Consider the following 16,602-nt stretch of genomic DNA (forward strand, 5'->3'; position numbering starts at 1 on the left):
CTCAGGTGCGTCACCTCAGCCATGAAGGGACCGTCCCCGCCGCACGGCGGCTCCGCCAGCGCCACACGGAGGGCTGTCGGGCTTCATCTCCTCCCTTCAGCCCCCGGCAGAGCTTCAGGCTCCGCCACCACCCGAAGGGAGCCGGGAGAGACGCGGGAGGATCCCCGCCAGGTCACCGGGCCGCGCCTGGCACCGGCGGCCGAGGAGAGGCCTCGCCTCAGGCAGGGCGGGGGACGGGGCGGGGCGAGGCGGGGCGGGGCGGGGCGGCCGGTGGCGCGCGCCACCACGGCGCCGGGCCCAGCCCCGCGCGATGACGTCAGGCGCGCACGTGGCCCCCGGGCCCCGGGTGCGGGCTGGGGCTGGCGCCGCCGCTGCCGCCGGCAGAGCTCGCGCCGCCGGGTGCGCGTGCACCGCGGCCGCCACCGCGCCATGAGGGTGCAACTGGAGCGGTGCCGGGGCGAGTGGCGGGAGCTGGAGGAGGAGTTCCGGCAGCTCCAGGTGAGGCGGGGGGCGGCGGGGCTCCGCGCCGGTGCGGTGCGGTGCGGTGCAGCGCTGCGCGGTATCGCGGTGGCTCGCCCGGCTTCGCCTGCGGCGCTGCGCCGCGCTGCCCGGCTTCGCGTCCGCCGCTTCTCTCGTACTGCTCTGCCCTGAGCTGCCTTCCCCGGCTTTGCTTTGCATCGCTTTGCTGCGTGAGGCGGGGGACGGCGCCGGGCTCCCCCCCCCCCCCCCCAGGGCTCCCCCGCGCCCTCCCTGCTTGCCGGGGCGCGCTGCCGCAGGGTGGGAGGGGGCCTTGCAGGAGCGGGGCCGGCAGCGCGGGGTGCGCACCCCCGGGAGTCCCCACCGCTGACCCCTTCGCCGGCAGGCACCCGCCTTGGGGCAGCCTCAGCAAGGAGCTTCCAGGGGTGCGGAAAGGCTCGCCCCGCTCCTCGCTGCGCCCAGGAGAGGCCCCGGGTGGGCTGCACCCGGCAGGGCCACGCGTGCACCGTGCTTTCGCCGCAGGCCCGGGGTGCATGCATGAAGCACAGCTGTGCATGGATGCATATCCTTGCACAGCACCCCAGAAACACCGCTGTGCCCCGGTACCCCCAGGTAGGTGCTACGTGCGCAGGGGACATCCCGGACCAAACCACGGCCATGCCCCGGGTACCTCTGATGAGGCACCCGAGGGGACGCGGTGCCGCGGTTCCCACTGCTGGAGCAAGGATGGAAAAGGGGGACCTGGTGTTTTTGGGCACCTATAGCACGGCGCACAGAGCAATGCAGGTAACACCTGTGCTGCGAGCATCTCCTGGATGGAGTTTAATTTCCTGTGGTGGGATATGAGGGGTTCAAGTGCTGTTTATCCATCTAGCAAAAGTGTGTTGAGGGACAGCAAGACCTCAGAGCAGGGGCTGCGAGCTGTTTCTTCAAAATGCTTTTACCTCCAGAAACCTTCCCTTCCCTGTATGTCATCAATGCTGCACCTATACACATGCTTTAAATCTTTAAGCCAGTTTTAAAACACGACCGGCTGTTCTCACTCTGCGTGGCTGTTAGCCTCTTTTAGGCTGTTAAACAGAACGTGCGGCACAAAAAAAAAAAGTGTGATTTCCAGATTTAGCTCGTTGTCTTAATTAAAAGTCAGTTCAGGTTGTACGCTTGTTAACAGAAGGAAAGGTGGTGGTTGGGCTTTGCGGGGGAGCAGCAGCTGGCGTAGTTTTGTTGATCACTTGTTTGCTCTGTGTGCCGACCGGCCTTCTTGCTGAGCATGCTGCTTAAGTCTGATCTAAACCACAGCAAAATGTCAATGACTTATCCCTGCCTTGGTTTCCCCATCCGTAAAAGGAAAGTAGAAATGCTTCTTGGTGGGGTAGCAGCTGCTGGTGGCACAAGGTGTCATTGCCCAGTGGTTAGTACTGTAGAGGTGAAAAGTTGGGATAACATCCATTATCTGAGAGCTTCAAGGGCTCACAAGCAAAGTTTATATCTGAAGGCGGTGTTGCAGAAGAGGGGAGCACGGTGCTGTGCTGAGGATGTGACTCTGCTCCAGCTCCGTGAGATGCTGGTGGTGGGTGCTTAAATGTGCTTTGGAGGAAGGCTCTGTGCTCCCAAAGTGGATTCAAATCAAACCGTGATGTGTTGGGGTAGAAAACCCAACTCTTTAGTAAAAAAGTGCTTCGATGGGGGTGTCCGCTCATGCTTGCCCTTGCACGTGGCTTTTTGGACGCACTCACAGCATCTCTTGCTCTTGAGGAGCCTGGCTTTCCCGGCAGCAGCTTGACCCCCCCCTCCACGCCTGCATCACCCCCCTTCAGCGCCCTTTTTTGGCTGGCCTGACTCTCATCTCCAGCTGGAAATGCTGATCCAGGGCCGCACCGGAGCTGCTGCTCGCATTTCAAAGGAGCTGTGTTTTCCAAGGTACTTTGGTCACTGCCACTAAAAGGGTCTCTTGTGCTATCCCGGGGGGGGGAAAAAGTTGATGGTGGGCAGATTTTTTGTGTGTCGAGAGCAGTGCCAGCCCCGTGGGGCAGAACGATTTCTGTTTCATTGCACTCGTGCCCCGTCTCGTATTTTATTAATTGCGTTGTAAGTTCTGGTTCAGGGGCTGTGTCTTCCTTCTGCAGAGGAGGACCTTGGACTCTGGTCGTAGCTCCTGCCCCCGATGTGCTGGGTGGCTGGCACGGGGTGCTTGGGGCTACGCTTGTATTTGGGGAGCTCTCGTTTGAGGGCCTTTGAAGGGGCTGATGCTGCCGTGCAGCAGCACTGAGCATCCCCTCGGGGCAGCGGGAACCAGCCCTGAGATGGGGTTGGGGGACATCCAGGTTTACAAAGTATTTCTAACCAGCCACATCTGCAGATTTTTGTTGTTTGGGTTGCCAGGGCAGCACCTCGTCTCTAGAGCAGCAGCCTGAGAAAGAGCTCGGGGCTGCGGGGCCTTGCAGTTTTGGGGCAGGGACATGGGAAAATGCAAGTTGCCCTGCAACAGCTTATTAGTTTAAACCCTGCATATGAACATGTAAACCAGATTTTGATTAGGAAAAAGCCCCGCGAGGGCTCCCCGTGAATGTAGTTTGAGTCCTGCAAATAAACAAGTGCTGACCACAAGCAGGGCTGTTGCGAGTGCAATGGAAAATAGACCTCGAGGTACCTACAGAAAACATCAAGCAGTTGCAGCGTGGGTCCGCCATGCTGAACTGCTGCCTGCCCTTGGTCTGCGGGCAAATTAGGCAGCGCAATTTCCATTTGCAAACTGGGCAGTTGTGGCCCCGGTGCTGCAAAACTTGTAAATGTGGGTGCAGAGACAACTCTGATATCTCGTGCCCGGGAGCTCTTCAGCTCGGGGCAAAAATACTCCTCTCCATGGTGCACAGGTCCTTGTGTTTTTCAGCACGTGTTGTTTCCTATGCATTGTTTCCTACGCGGAGAGAGAGCTGTGGCCAGACCTGACCCTCTGGGCAGGTATTTGGCCTGTGGGTTATACGTGTTAATGTAAAGGCAGTGCTGAGCTCCCTGTGCTGCCAGTGGGTCCCCTTTTTAAGCAATTGCCTCTCTTGATGAATAAATAACTTCACTACTAGCAAATGTTATGTTCTCCTAAATACCAATGTCATTTTGAAATCATTATCCTGATGTTTTTGGCTAGCAGTAGAATTTAGCAGCTCTCAACTTGCCTGTTTGTGTTTCCAATAAATACTTGAACACTTTTTTTGGCGAAGAGCTTCTTACACCGTTTGAACCAGCCTTTTAAAAGACGCTGTTGTGTGACATCTAAAGAAGCAGAAGTTACTGTGCAATTCAGCGAGCCCCGAAGTCCTACCTGTACTAAGCAAAGCCAAACCAATCCTGAAATGATGAGAGCTGCAGTGCCTGGACATGGTTAGTTTGGTTATTAAGGTTTTTAAATTGGATATCGGAGCTTGTTTTGCATTGCTCTTGTAAATAATGAACATCTACCAGCCAGGTCCTAATGAGGAGGAGAGCAAAGATTTGTTGTGTAAGGTTTTATGCTCTAGGAAAACCGCTGGTAATTTTATGTGGTCGTTGATGTGCCGGTAGATAAAGCAGCCATGCAAATAACCGTTTAACCCGTGCCACCGTTTCTCTCTGTGGCACTCACTCTACAAACTCTGTTTTCTGAGTTGTTATAGATCTTAAAATTTGCCCAGAGGGCATCGCTTGGCATCTGGTTAGCTCTTCTTGAGATCTCCCTGCACCTGGGAGGGTGGTGAAATCATTGCAAAGGGTGGAAAAGCAGAGCACGTTTATTCCCGAGCAGAGGCACCTCTCAGTGGGCTTGCAGCCGGTTAGCGTGTCCTCAGTATGGCCAGTCAAACACTAACTGGGGGCTTGGGAGGATCAATGAGCTGTGATAAAGAAGTTCCTCTCAAGGAGCATCTAATGCTACAGGGAGGGGATGAGTTAAGCTCTTACATAGGTTGCTTGAACGTACATGGGGTCGAGATGGCAGTGGTGGCCAGGAGGGCTCTAAACCCGCAGGCGTGGGTCTGTGGCTGGTTTTGTGTTTTGTTTTGGTTTTTTTTTTCCCTCTGGGTCCTTGTCTGTCTTCTTTTTTTCCCAGATTTAATCTGGCTGTGAAATCAGAGTTCCTGCTCTGCGATTTAGCCACCCATTTGATGGTGGCAGATTGGGATCAAACAGAGGATTAGGGCTTCGTTACAGGGTGGGATGGGAATGAGGAGCTCCCGAGTGGGAAAGCTCATTAGCAAGAGGAAATGAGATGAGCGCGGAGGATGCTCTTTGTTTTGTAGGAACTTCATTAATGTCTGTTCAGGCTGCGTTGGATCCACGCTGGTTTGATATCGCCCCCTCCTTGCTTGTTTGCAGGGGTGCCTGTGGACTCCCAAAACCAGAGGGTTTTGCTTGCTTCCTTCAGAGACGAGGACCAAATGCAATGTGTAGCCTAGGAGGGCTCTTCCTACCAATCGTCTCCTCTTCTCCTGCAGGAAACACACAAAGTTTACAGGCAGAAACTGGAAGAAGTCACCAGCTTGCAGACAGCCTGCAGCAGCTCCATACACCGGCAGAAGAAGACACTAAGGGATCTGAAGCACAGCCTGCAACGGTAACGGGAGACCTGGAGGGTGGAGGAGGCAGGGATGGGATGTTTCTCCTTCCCGAAGGGCTGAAATGTTTGGATTTTTAGCGTTTTAATACGCAATCTGTGTTGCAGTGATAATTTTGCTCCATATTGTTCTTGAGTTGCCTCCGTCTATCACAGTCAGGTAAAATGTTCGTAACCACGTGAGAGATGGAGTCCTGTAAATAAAGAAGGTCTTTGAGGGAGCCTGTGTGGGTTTGCATCCTTGCATAATGTGCCGTATGCTGCAGGACCGTACAGCTTTTGGTCCGCGTCTTTTGCTAGGTGAGCAAAGCTTTGCTCCGTAAGCCGCGCTGGAAGAGCAGCATCAATCCTCAAACCTGAAGGTGTAACTTGCTCCCAGGTGGATTTACAGGAGGGAACTGTCTCTGGCTGCTTGGCTGATCCCTGGGAGCCACGGGCTAAATTCCTTATGTGCAGGTCTGAAAGCACCACCTCTGACACCACGGGTTGCTAATGCTGCTGTGCTCCGCTCTCTGTTTTACATTAATTGGTAAAACCGCCGTTTGTCAGTAAATCATCAGCTGTGTGTTTCGTTACATCCTGAAATATTTCATGCCTGAAGAGCTGCAGCCTCTGCAAGGGCAGTGCCTGAAACCATGCACAAAGTTCCCAAAGTGGAAGGAGTTCCTGCAAAAAAAGCACAATATTCCCTAAGTGCTCTGCTAGGGAAGAAGTATGTGATCTTGTCACTGAGCTGAGGTGAAAAGAGAAGCTGATATATAAACCGGCTGGTTGAAATAGCCTACAAGGACATAAACCAGGCAGTGAAATAAAATCATGGCTAAGCCAAATGGTGCTGCAGAAATACTGGAGCAAAGTGTGCAATGGCATCACCTCACGCAGTTAGCTTTTTAACAGCACGGATTTTATGGCAATGTTATTTTCCTTTAAATAAAAAGGAGGTAAAAACATGAAGAGGAATATCTTGTTTCTGTGTTCTTGCAGGTGCAAGCCCAGAGCGAGTCCTGAAGAGTTTGCTCTCATTCAGGAGATCAGCACCCAGATCAAGGAGAGGCAAAATGCCTTCTTCGACATGGAAGCCTACTTGCCGAAGAAGAACGGGTACGTGCTTTGCCGGGGAGGCCTGTGCTTCGGGAAAGCGGATTTTTTTAAGTGTTTGCAGCGGTGTTGTTCCCGAAGGATAATGTGCATGTTGAACAAATACATGTAAAACTGGATTAGTCATAAATCTCTTGCTGAGCTGCTGTGTCAGTTGTACACAGAATTCATTAGCTGGAAGCGTATGTAAATGTACTGCGTGTAGGCAGTACAGGTTTTTTTGTTAAAATAAAAGTAACCCTGCATTGGCGAGAGATCGTGCAATTCGCTGTTTCGCACTCATGTTTTTCGCACTGTGCTAATTTTTTAAAGACTGAATCAGCACAGGATTTTCTTTTCTTTTTTTTTTTTTTAAATAGTGCTTACAACCAACTTAAAATTTATACTTTGCTCCAAGTGGGGTTGCTAGGACAGATTTCTTTCAGTTGTCAAGGGCTGTGCAATGCTGCAGCCCCTCAGAAGTTTCTATGAGAAACTTTTCTTCCAATTTCTCCTCGTTATTTTTGGTTTTGGACGGTGCATACTACATATCTCGCCCTTAGACTGTAGTGCAGAAAGGGGACCAGGAAAATAAACTTTTTCTCTAACTTCTTGGAAATGCTGACCAATCTTGCCATGTTTAAATGCTTTTCTGTAGTCTATCGCTCCAGTTTGCCTTAATTAAAAGCCTACAGCAAACGCGGCTTTGGCAGATACGCCGGTCTCTTCAGCTCCGATCTGGGTCATCCTGCGGTGTTCAAATAAAACGACTTACTTGGATCCACTCTTGTTTTTTGTCTTCCAGCTTGTACTTAAATCTGGTGCTGGGAAACGTGAATGTAACTCTCCTGAGTAACCAAGCAAAGTAAGTGAGCGTTTCCACGCGTGTGAATTTGGGTTTCTTTGGGGCCAGCTGTGGATATGGACTGAAGTCCAGAGACGGGAATGGGTTTCTCTTAGATCTGATAAAAGATGAAATGTCGAGGGTGGGCGATTCGGACCGTGACACGGGGCCAAGCTAACGCTTCGTGTAGCTCCAATGGATTCTGTCTGTCACTTGCTTTCAACAGCCCAGCCTGTTGCCTTAATTGTAAGGGGGGTTTTTTTGCAATAAAAAATGGTATTGCGACTTCTAGGCATACAGTGCTCCAGAAAAGGGAGATTTTTTTTTTTTTTTTTTTTAAATCTTGTCGTGCCAGCCCAGAAACCAGCTCTTATGGACTTAAGCCGTTGTGTTGCAGTGTAATGGCCGTGCAGCCTAGACAGACCCCATGGTCAGAACTCTGCCTGTCACTGCTGTCCACTGGTTTTCTAAATGTTTCAAGCAAAACCCCTTTCTCTGGGCTTGGCATGTGGATTTGTATCTGATTTGAAAAAAGTGAAGCCACGTTCTGGTAAAACACCCGCTTGTGTCCCTAAACGGCAGCTGTTCCTTTCCAGGTTCGCCTACAAAGATGAGTATGAGAAGTTCAAACTTTATCTGACGATAATCTTGTTACTCGGGGCCGTTGCCTGCAGGTTTATTCTCCACTACAGGTAAGCCTGCATTTTTACTTTTAATTAAGTATTTTGAATAAAAATGTGCTGGGTTTGAACTAACTGTTCCCTTCCGTTGAGGACGGTGAGACGGGCTCTGGCAATGTTTAGGCTTTGAGTAGTTGGACAGCAGGACAGCTTTTGCACCTCTTCTTCAGCACTGGCAGGACCTGTATTTTAGCTACTTGCTTTTCCTTGTTTAACTTTTTTTGGAGTCTCTTGTAACTAAGAGAGGTCCAACGTCGGGTTTCCTGTCGTTTTTCTGGCATCGTGCTGTGCTTGGGAACGAGCAGTTGGTTTTGCTCACGGGTTGTCCCAGGCAGGGACCGGCACCGTGCTGCAGCTCTGGGGTTGCAAACGCAACAAGAGAGAACTTACATGAAATGATCAGACCTGAAACGTTATCTCTAGGTCATGATAAAGTATCTGAGCACCAACAAGCTTCCACTATTCAGTTTTGCTTAAAAAACAGGAAGGTGTTGGGGCCGGGCACTTCCACTGAGGTCTCTCTGGGTCTGGGGTGAATGCAGGATCATATCAAAGAAAAATGCTGCCGTATACAGAGGCTGTCCCGAATCCCCTTGACTTCAGGGGTTTGCAAATGGCAAAATAAAGGTGTTTTTCCCCCCCCAGAGTGTAATGCTCTTTCTGCTCTTTTGGTTGATTGGATTTATATAGATCTCATGGAATCTCCTCATTGAATTAGCGTGGAAATACCTCTCTAAATTGGATCATCTGCTGCTTCCATGGCGCTTTCTCTCCTTCAGAAGGAATTAATGTCATCTCTGCGTACCTGCTTATCGGCTCAAGATCTGCAGTGTTGTATCACGGGGCACTTCTCGGAGGAAAGGGCTCCGAGCCTGGCCGTGCTGCCGATGTGTGCAGCTCTGCATGTGGATTAGAGATGTTCAGGACTGGGGCTTTGTGTCCATGGCCTCACTTGGGCAGGTTTTCATTCACCCAAGGGGAGGGAGGAAAAATAGGGGTTTTTTCTTTTTTTGAAGGTGTCTTTATAATTAACAGGATTTTTTTTTACTGTGTGTTTTTTCTATTTAACAGGGTGACAGATGAAGTGTTTAACTTTCTGTTAGTGTGGTATTACTGCACGCTGACGATACGGGAAAGCATTCTCATTAGCAATGGATCAAGGTACCGTGCCACCTGCAAAACTATTTAAAGCGTGAAATGTCCTTAGAAAAAAGCCAAGCAATAAAAGGGGATTCAGCTCGGTACTGAAGCCCAGCAAATCCGAGATGCTGATGCTTCTCTGCAGGATCTGTTGTCTCCATCCCCCTCCCTGGTCACTTCCAAGGGCAGATGTGGCCACCTGAGATTTGGGGAGGGAGGAGAAGGTGCAGTTCCTAAAAGTCCATAAGCTCTTGATCCGAAGTGTTGGATATTTTCGGTAGCTGTGGGTTAGTTGTAGATGTGGTCTGGGGTGTAAGTGTGTGTGGTTTTGGTGAAAGGACCAACCCAAGGTACTGGCTCTATGCCCTGTGGTAGCGTGGCCGCCCCGCGGGTCACTGCCGCATCTCGTGAAGTGTGTGACTAAATTACAGTCGTATCAAGGGCAAGTTGGCGGTTAGGGAATAATTGTATAAAGAGCTGAGAACACGAGTAAAACCCTGGGAGAAGTTAACTGAAAGACAATCCTTACTCCAAGCCCTCGTTCCTTTATGGCACCCTTAGTAGGGGTATCCTAAGGCAGGGTGGTGAGGTCCTGCTGGTGAATCGCTCCTGGAGCATCTCCCTTAGGTCTGGGTCGAGAAGTTGCTTGAGTTTGCACTTGTGTGCAACCCGGAGTCTGACGTTAGATTTTAGCAATAACCTGATGGCTGCATGTCCCCTGTTTTCATCATCCGGCTAGGCTGGCGCAGGGAAACCGCAGCAATCGCCACGTCTCTTCCCACGCGTGTCGGTTTGCTGCTGGGTGAGTGGCTGTTGCTGCTGCTGTGATGTTTGCAGCTCCCTGTTGCATTAATTAATTAATTGGGCTTCTAACTCATCTCATTTGCCACCTTTCGAGCAGCCAGCATTGCGTTAGCCCAGCTTCCCACACGCATTCTTGCTCTGAACGCTGTACAGAGAGCTTGTACGCTCCCTTGTAGTGGTGCTTGTACAGGGGTGGACCAGCACTTGCATTAGTGGTGGCAGTCAGTGTTGTCCTAATTAAGTAGCAGTATCTAATGATCAGCTGGGAGCAGCTCATGGCTCCTTGTTTCAGCCAGTCGCTTCCCTCTCTGAAGCCAGTTGCTTCCACGATCTCCTCGAAATGGGGATGGGAGGGAGCATTTGTGGGAGTCTTGTCTTGGCATTGCTGCCTGGATGCTTGTGGTCCCCACTCCCGATGCAAGAGGGGGTTTGTGCCTGGAGGCAGGCACCGGTGTGGCGTGTGCGGTGGGAAAATCGGAGCCTTCCTGCTTTGCCCGGGGGCAAAATCTTAAAAATGGGCTGATTTCTGGGAGCTGCTTGAGGACACAGTTCCCAGCGCTGACTGCGGGCAGCAGGGTGAAGCAGTCTCTTCTGCAAGCACGGCTGTCCCCAGGGCTGCTGCGGGCGTGATGTCTTGTTTTGGGGTGCTTTCCAGAGAGGGGGGCGGGATCGCTGTGGGGCTGGAGACGAAGAGGAAAAAACAAAGCATGGGGATGTAAAGTCGCTTGCCTGAGGCCAGCAGAGAAACCTCTGAGCCTGGGCTCGCTGCATCCGCAGAGGCTGGTCACAGCGACTCGGGTGCTGTCTTGTGTTAGAGGTCGCACACCTTTGGTTGGAAATGCCCCAAATTAACCCATCGTGTTGTCTTAGTTTCCAAAGCAGCGCCGTCCCTGGGGCAGCTCTTCACTTCTTGATTCTGCCTCGCTACAGCCCTTTCTCACTTTACTGTAACTTTCTGAGCTTTCTGCAGCATTCGTGTCTGAAAGAAACAGCCACCTCATAGGGAGGACTTGGAAACGTCACTTACTTGCATGGCACGTAAAAAAAAAAAAAAAAAAAAGAAAAAAAGGGTGTGTGGGCTGAAACTTGTGCATCATTAGTCACTGCGGTACCTCGTGCTGCGGGGACTGCTGCCTCTTGCTGTGCTGGAGAGCTTGTGGGAGCACACGCGATGTGCCCCGGTCCGGAGCCTCCCTACAGCAGTGGTGGATTCGTGTCCCCAGCTAAGCCGTACTGTCAGGACGGTGCTCCACAGCACCCTTTTTGCTGGAGTTGGGCCATCTATTTTGTTCCCTGTCCCTCCTCCTCCCCCGGGTCAGGATCACTTTTTTGTCTGTAAAGCCAGACTTACAATGCTGAAATCCATGTTTCTCATCTAACTGCCGCGTTTTTTCTGTTCAGGATCAAAGGCTGGTGGGTGTCTCATCACTATGTCTCCACATTCCTGTCTGGAGTAATGTTAACGTGGTGAGTCTGCTCTCGCCTGCTCGAGGTGCTTCAAGCCTGTTTCGTGGTGTTTGCGTCGTCTGAGCATTTAAATCCAGCACGACCACGAAGCTGTGGCCACACGGGCACATGGCAAAGCATCAGACTTAATATTCGTCTGATGTTACAGATGTTTTCAATCATAAATACAACACTGCAAGTTTGTATTTACATTGCTGATTTAAAAAAAAGAAAGAAACCCAAACCGTAAGCCGTAGTTGTGCTGATGGTCGCAAAATCTCTGCAAGTCTCCCGATTTCTGTCTCTGTGTAACTAAGCAAACAAGCAGCACTTTGCTTTAGAGGGAGGACACCACAAAATGAATCTGTTTGGTGCCTTTACTGAACCCAGATTACAAACAGAGTAAAAAGCCAAAAATGCAAGTTACCTTCCCACGGGTGGTGGTGTTGGGCACACAACGCAGCGATGCACCCCGTGTACGGTGCCTGGGCAACCTGTCTCAACTTTGGCATGAACCGATTAGTTAACAATTAAAAATTGTTTTAAAACAACAAACGTTTCTGCTCCTGAATCTGTAAGGGGATGACATAGTGGCTGGAGCAGAAGGTCCCCTGTCCACTGTCTATCCTGAACTACCCTTAGGATAAGGAGCACAACCACCCCTGGCTCCACCGCTTGGATTCTTGATGCAGGCGCTGCTGAACGGCTTTGATTGCTGCCTAGAGAAAACTGCGATAAGCAAATGAATAAGAGGGGGCAGCATTTATACGTGTTGGAGAAGGGAAACCTAATCAATGAGAGCGTTGCCTACGTGTCAGAGTTGTGATGTGCGGCTGTAGCACCCTCTCTGGGCTCCTGATGGGGTGGAGCGGGCTGGGTACCAGCTGCTTGCTTCGTTTGCTAATGGGATCTGGTGTGGCGGTGAAGGGGAAGGGCACTGCATCGGATGCTTTTTATCAAACAAATAGACCTCCTTTGTATTTTGCTTTCAGGCCAGATGGACTCATGTATCAAATGTTTCGCAGTCAATTTTTAGCGTTTTCAATATTTCAGAGTGAGTATATCTTACCTTGCTAATTCATGGGATAAAATAGTTTTGCATCTTATGTGGTTAGAAGAAAACACTTCTGCTTGATAAATACCGGAGTATTAAACTGTAGGAATATAAAGATAGCATACAAATATGCAATGTACAAATATAACCAATAATTAAATGCTGTTGGATTAAACATTATTAAAAGAGTTTGATATGTTTATCATACTTCTGAATAGCCAATGCAATGATGTTTTATCTCTCCTTTTCCAGGTTGCGTTCAGTTCCTACAGTATTATTATCAAAGGGGCTGCCTTTATAGACTCCGTGCTTTGGGGGAGAGAAACCACTTGGACCTTACAGTAGGTGAGGTTTTCTGCAGTACTTTCTTTGCAAAGTTTTTGCGCAGGTTTTAGATGCAGCGATAGGGAGAGGGCTGCGTGGCCTTCCGAGAGCGAGCTTTGCAGAGCTGCCACCCCCCTGCCCTGCTGCCTGTGTCCTGAGGCAGGAAGGGGAGCGAGGCTTTTATCCCCCTCCTCGGGTCCTGCGGGTCGGAAGCAGAGGGCTCTGCTCTCCGTCAGCTCTTGAGAGGGTTAAGATGGAGGTTTTGGTCATCCCCATCTTCATCCTCCTCCCATTACTGCACCTTCAAGTATATATTTTAAATTGGTTGGTTATTGCAGAGCAGGACAGGAATAGCCCTTATGGGGTGGTCTGGGTGGGGAGGGCTGCAGCTCTGGTCCTGGCTCTTCTGTGCTTACTCTCGTGTCTCTTCTGTCAACCTTTTCCAGAAGGATTTCAGTCCTGGATGTGGCGGGGGCTGACGTTTCTCCTTCCCTTCTTGTTCTTTGGGCACGTAAGTTGGGCAATCCCGTTCCTCCCTCTGCGGCGCAGGGCCTGGGAGGGTCTGCCACTGCGGTTGCAGCACCATAAAAAGGTGCTTTGGATGACACACGCCCATGGCAAATGTTTCTAAGGTTGGTTTTGGGTTTGGTTTTTTTTTTTGCTAGTAATGAAATTGCCTTTTTGTTTTTTTTTTTTCCTTTGTAGTTCTGGCAGCTATATAATGCAATCACGCTTTTTGGATTGTCGAGGCATAAGGAGTGCAAAGAATGGCAGGTGGGTGTTGGTTCTGCTCAGGAAAAGCACGGAGCAGGGGGAGAAGGGGTGTTTAAACACATCCTTAAAGATAATTGGGCATCTGACCCCATCTAAATATCTCAGGATGATGTGGCACAGAGCCTATAGAAGAGAACTCAAAATAAATGTGAGTTACTGTAGGCAAACTTGCACCCACGGGTGACCACACAAACTGAAAGGCAGAGTGTGTAGGGGGAAGAAAATACATGTGGGTAAGTATTTCTCCATATTGTTCGTGTATACGGGCATTTAATAGCAATGGCTGCTGAGTTGCTGGTGGTTCTTTATGGCTGATTCATGGGTTACACATAAAATATGATGACAAAAAAATGATGGCAGTGAATCACTTAAAAACACATTATCCACATTTATTGCCCCACTTTTAGGGATCCTTCCACTTGTTTTCTCAGTTGCTGTCACCCATCAAACATGTCTACCCATTTTCCAGCTATACAATTGCTCCTGTAGGTCCAGATTGGACCACATCACACATGCAGCGGTGCACGTAACTGATGGTCTTTCTTTTGGTCAGATCTTGCTGTAACTTGTGTGCTCGCTTTGTTCAGGAGGAACACACCTTCCCGCAGAAACATGTCATTCCCCCACGCCTGTGCCACTGCTGTTCAATGAACGTGCTTGTAGCATAATGTTAATCCATTAGATTGGACTTAATGATTTGATTTTACTGTCTGGTAGAGTCCAGCAGTGTTGAATATAATCCATGTTGTAATATTAAAAAGTAGTAAATGCTACTTAAATGATGATGATAAAAATATACTTCCTGTTAACAGCTGGATGCATGGATGTATATTTGGCTACGACCTTCTCTCCTCGGATCTCCGTGCTAACGGATCCATGGACTTGCCAACCAAGCCCCATCAGAGCTCGCTTAAATGTGGCCAAAGCAGTACCCTCAGCTCTCACCTTTTTTCCCCCTTCTTCTCCCCTCTCAGGTTTTTGTGTTGGCTTTCACATTTCTGCTGCTCTTCCTCGGGAACTTCCTCACTACTCTCAAAGTGGTGCACACTAAACTCCAGAAAAACAAAGACAAAATGAAGAAGCTGTGAACACCCCCTCCCTGGCATGCTGGCTGCCGTCCCCCTGCCCGCAGCAGGCGCTGGCTTTGGGATGGATCCTGCTAAACCCCAGCTACACGACGGACGGGCTCGGAAGGACTCGTCCATTTGGCGAAGGATATGGACTCTGCCAGCACAGACTCAGTATTAACGCAAGCATGGCTCTCCAGTCTGCAGTCCTGCTATTTATGTATATTTAATACAAAACGTGTTTGCTTTTGGGGTTTTTTTTTCTGTATATAGAGCAGCATGCACCTGCCCGGCAAAGCGCCAGCATTGGGAGAATGTGGGATCTACTGTAATTCCAATTCTGGAATGGTATTTAACACTTTCCAGTTTTATTATTTAAATTCTGGGTATTGGATTTGCAAAGGTTTATGAACACTCCAGGTTGATCGGTAATACAGACCGAATGCTGTTTTTAAAGGCATTTGTTTAAGGCATATTTTCAGTGGCAATACTGAACCTGTGTGTACTGTGGGGGGGGGGAAAAAAAATGCCTGTCTTTGTACCATACTGCTGCTATATACACTTTTAAAAAGCTACTTGAAGAGGAGAAATCCTCTTTTGAAAACAAAACCAAGCAAGCAAAAGCAGTTTTTAAATGGCAGGGAAATCTGCTAGCCCTCTTCCAGGGAGACCAGGTCATCTGTCCAGGCCTGGAAAAGACCTAAATAAACCATTCAATATGCAGCTGCTTCAGCCCCTTTTTAATAACAAATATGCTGCCCTTCGCGTTGGTTTTTCGAGACACCATTTCTCCTTAAAATGGCCTTGATCAGTGGCAGTAAGCGCAGTTGCACTTCGGTTTCTTAGTATTTTTTTGCTCCCAGTGCAGTTCTGGAAAGGGGAGGACAGGCCCAGCAGAAATATTACATACTTTCTTTAGATGCTGCACTTATACCAATAATTAAGAGAATGTAAACACTCGTTCAGGAGGATGGCAGAGGACAAATACTGACTGCCATCCTGTTTAACTCCTTGTGCTGCTTGAACTTAAACTTACTCATTCAAATAAGCTTGTTTTGGGTGCTGTAACATCTGTACCTCCTAAGGCCAGCTGCAGTCTTGTGAGCTGCTTTAGGCAGCGTCTTTCCCAAGGGTGAAGGCTTCCTTTGAGCTAGCACAAAGCCCAAATTGGGCATATGCTCTGGCAGCTTGATCTGAAAATGATGCCCTTCTCCCAGTAAGCGTGCTCATGAAGAAATATATATGCATTACAGACTTGAAATGGTTTCATCAGTTCTGTTGCTGCGAGGCTAGCAAAATTACCTTTACAGTGTCACTGTCCTGTGGGCATGAACAATAAATTGCAATTTGCATATTTTGAACAACTTTCACGCTAGCTGGGCTGTATCTTGCTATGTTAACTTTTGACTTTTGCACACCCTGTGAGGCTTTTTTTTTTTAATCCTTTGACCTCTCCATTTATGAAATGTAAATTGTTTTATTTTGAGAGCGATGCTGGAACCTGCTGGATCTGAGCAGTGGACCTGGTTCTCCAGGGGTGGGGAGCTCTGCACACGGTGAGTAACTTCAGTTCTGCAGCAGGAGAAACTCAGACTAAAAAAGCAAGACAGATTCCCGCCGTGGAGCTGAGGGTAAACGCGGTAACTTCCTGCGCGTTGATGTTTCAGTTTCATACTGGGTAAGGTGATGGGTGGTTCTGCGTCTGTTACTGACAAATGTCAGTGTTGTCTCGTGGAGAAAGGGCTGCACAGTTCTTCAAGATTTTTCTATAGTCAAAGATGTGCACAAACTTGTAACTTTTTTTTTAAATTTTCCATTTTAAGCTCGTAGGGATTCACAAACCTTAATTAAACCAAAACAAGTTAGGGGAAGTAAAAAAAAAAAAAAGTAAGATTTCAAGGATCAAGATCTCTTTACACTGCATGTAAAATAATAATGATGGCTCGCTCCACAACAGAGTTTTTCACCAGCTGGTCATGTAACCAGCAGAGGATAAAGTTGCATGAAATCTGGATGATGTGCAGTTACCAGGCTCTATGTGCAATGTTTGTCTAATAGTAGACTCCTGGCATGCACTGCCTAAACTTTTTGGCAAAAGGTTGTGTCTTGTTACCATTACGCAAGTCCTGTGTATCCTCCCTTAGGATGGGCTGTAGTTTGCCTTATACAGAAAGCTTTCAGCAACACCTGTACTGCAGAAACCTCCTTCCCCCTCATGGGTTTGGTTTATGATGGCTACAAACTAGTGATTGCTCCTGAAATCTGAGATCTCGCTGCAGGGGATGTGCAAAAGAACTAGGAGATTTGAGGCACATGTACTAGGTTGGGCA

General features: G+C 49.2%; 1 protein-coding gene across 1 annotated transcript; it reads left to right on the forward strand.

The window, feature by feature from the left end:
* The first annotated feature begins 397 nt into the window (after positions 1 to 397).
* Positions 398 to 15,647, forward strand: TMEM120B (transmembrane protein 120B). The gene is made up of 12 exons (XM_050906600.1): positions 398 to 498; positions 4,944 to 5,062; positions 6,047 to 6,163; positions 6,945 to 7,004; positions 7,580 to 7,675; positions 8,735 to 8,824; positions 11,009 to 11,074; positions 12,046 to 12,107; positions 12,360 to 12,452; positions 12,878 to 12,942; positions 13,137 to 13,205; positions 14,180 to 15,647. The coding sequence occupies exons 1-12, from the start codon at positions 430 to 432 to the stop codon at positions 14,291 to 14,293; spliced, it is 1,020 nt and encodes a 339-aa protein (XP_050762557.1). The 5' UTR covers positions 398 to 429; the 3' UTR covers positions 14,294 to 15,647.
* The last annotated feature ends 955 nt before the right edge of the window (positions 15,648 to 16,602 follow it).

Source organism: Gymnogyps californianus, chromosome 16, assembly GCF_018139145.2.
Source record: "Gymnogyps californianus isolate 813 chromosome 16, ASM1813914v2, whole genome shotgun sequence".
Classification (NCBI taxonomy): Eukaryota; Metazoa; Chordata; class Aves; order Accipitriformes; family Cathartidae; genus Gymnogyps; species Gymnogyps californianus.

Excerpts from the sequence above, each read along its gene's own strand:
- TMEM120B (XM_050906600.1), top strand. The coding sequence starts at position 430 with ATGAGGGTGCAACTGGAGCGGTGCCGGGGCGAGTGGCGGGAGCTGGAG. Across the intron at positions 7,676-8,734 it reads AGGTTTATTCTCCACTACAG|GGTGACAGATGAAGTGTTTA; the intron begins GTAAGCCTGCAT and ends TCTATTTAACAG. Across the intron at positions 8,825-11,008 it reads CTCATTAGCAATGGATCAAG|GATCAAAGGCTGGTGGGTGT; the intron begins GTACCGTGCCAC and ends TTTTCTGTTCAG.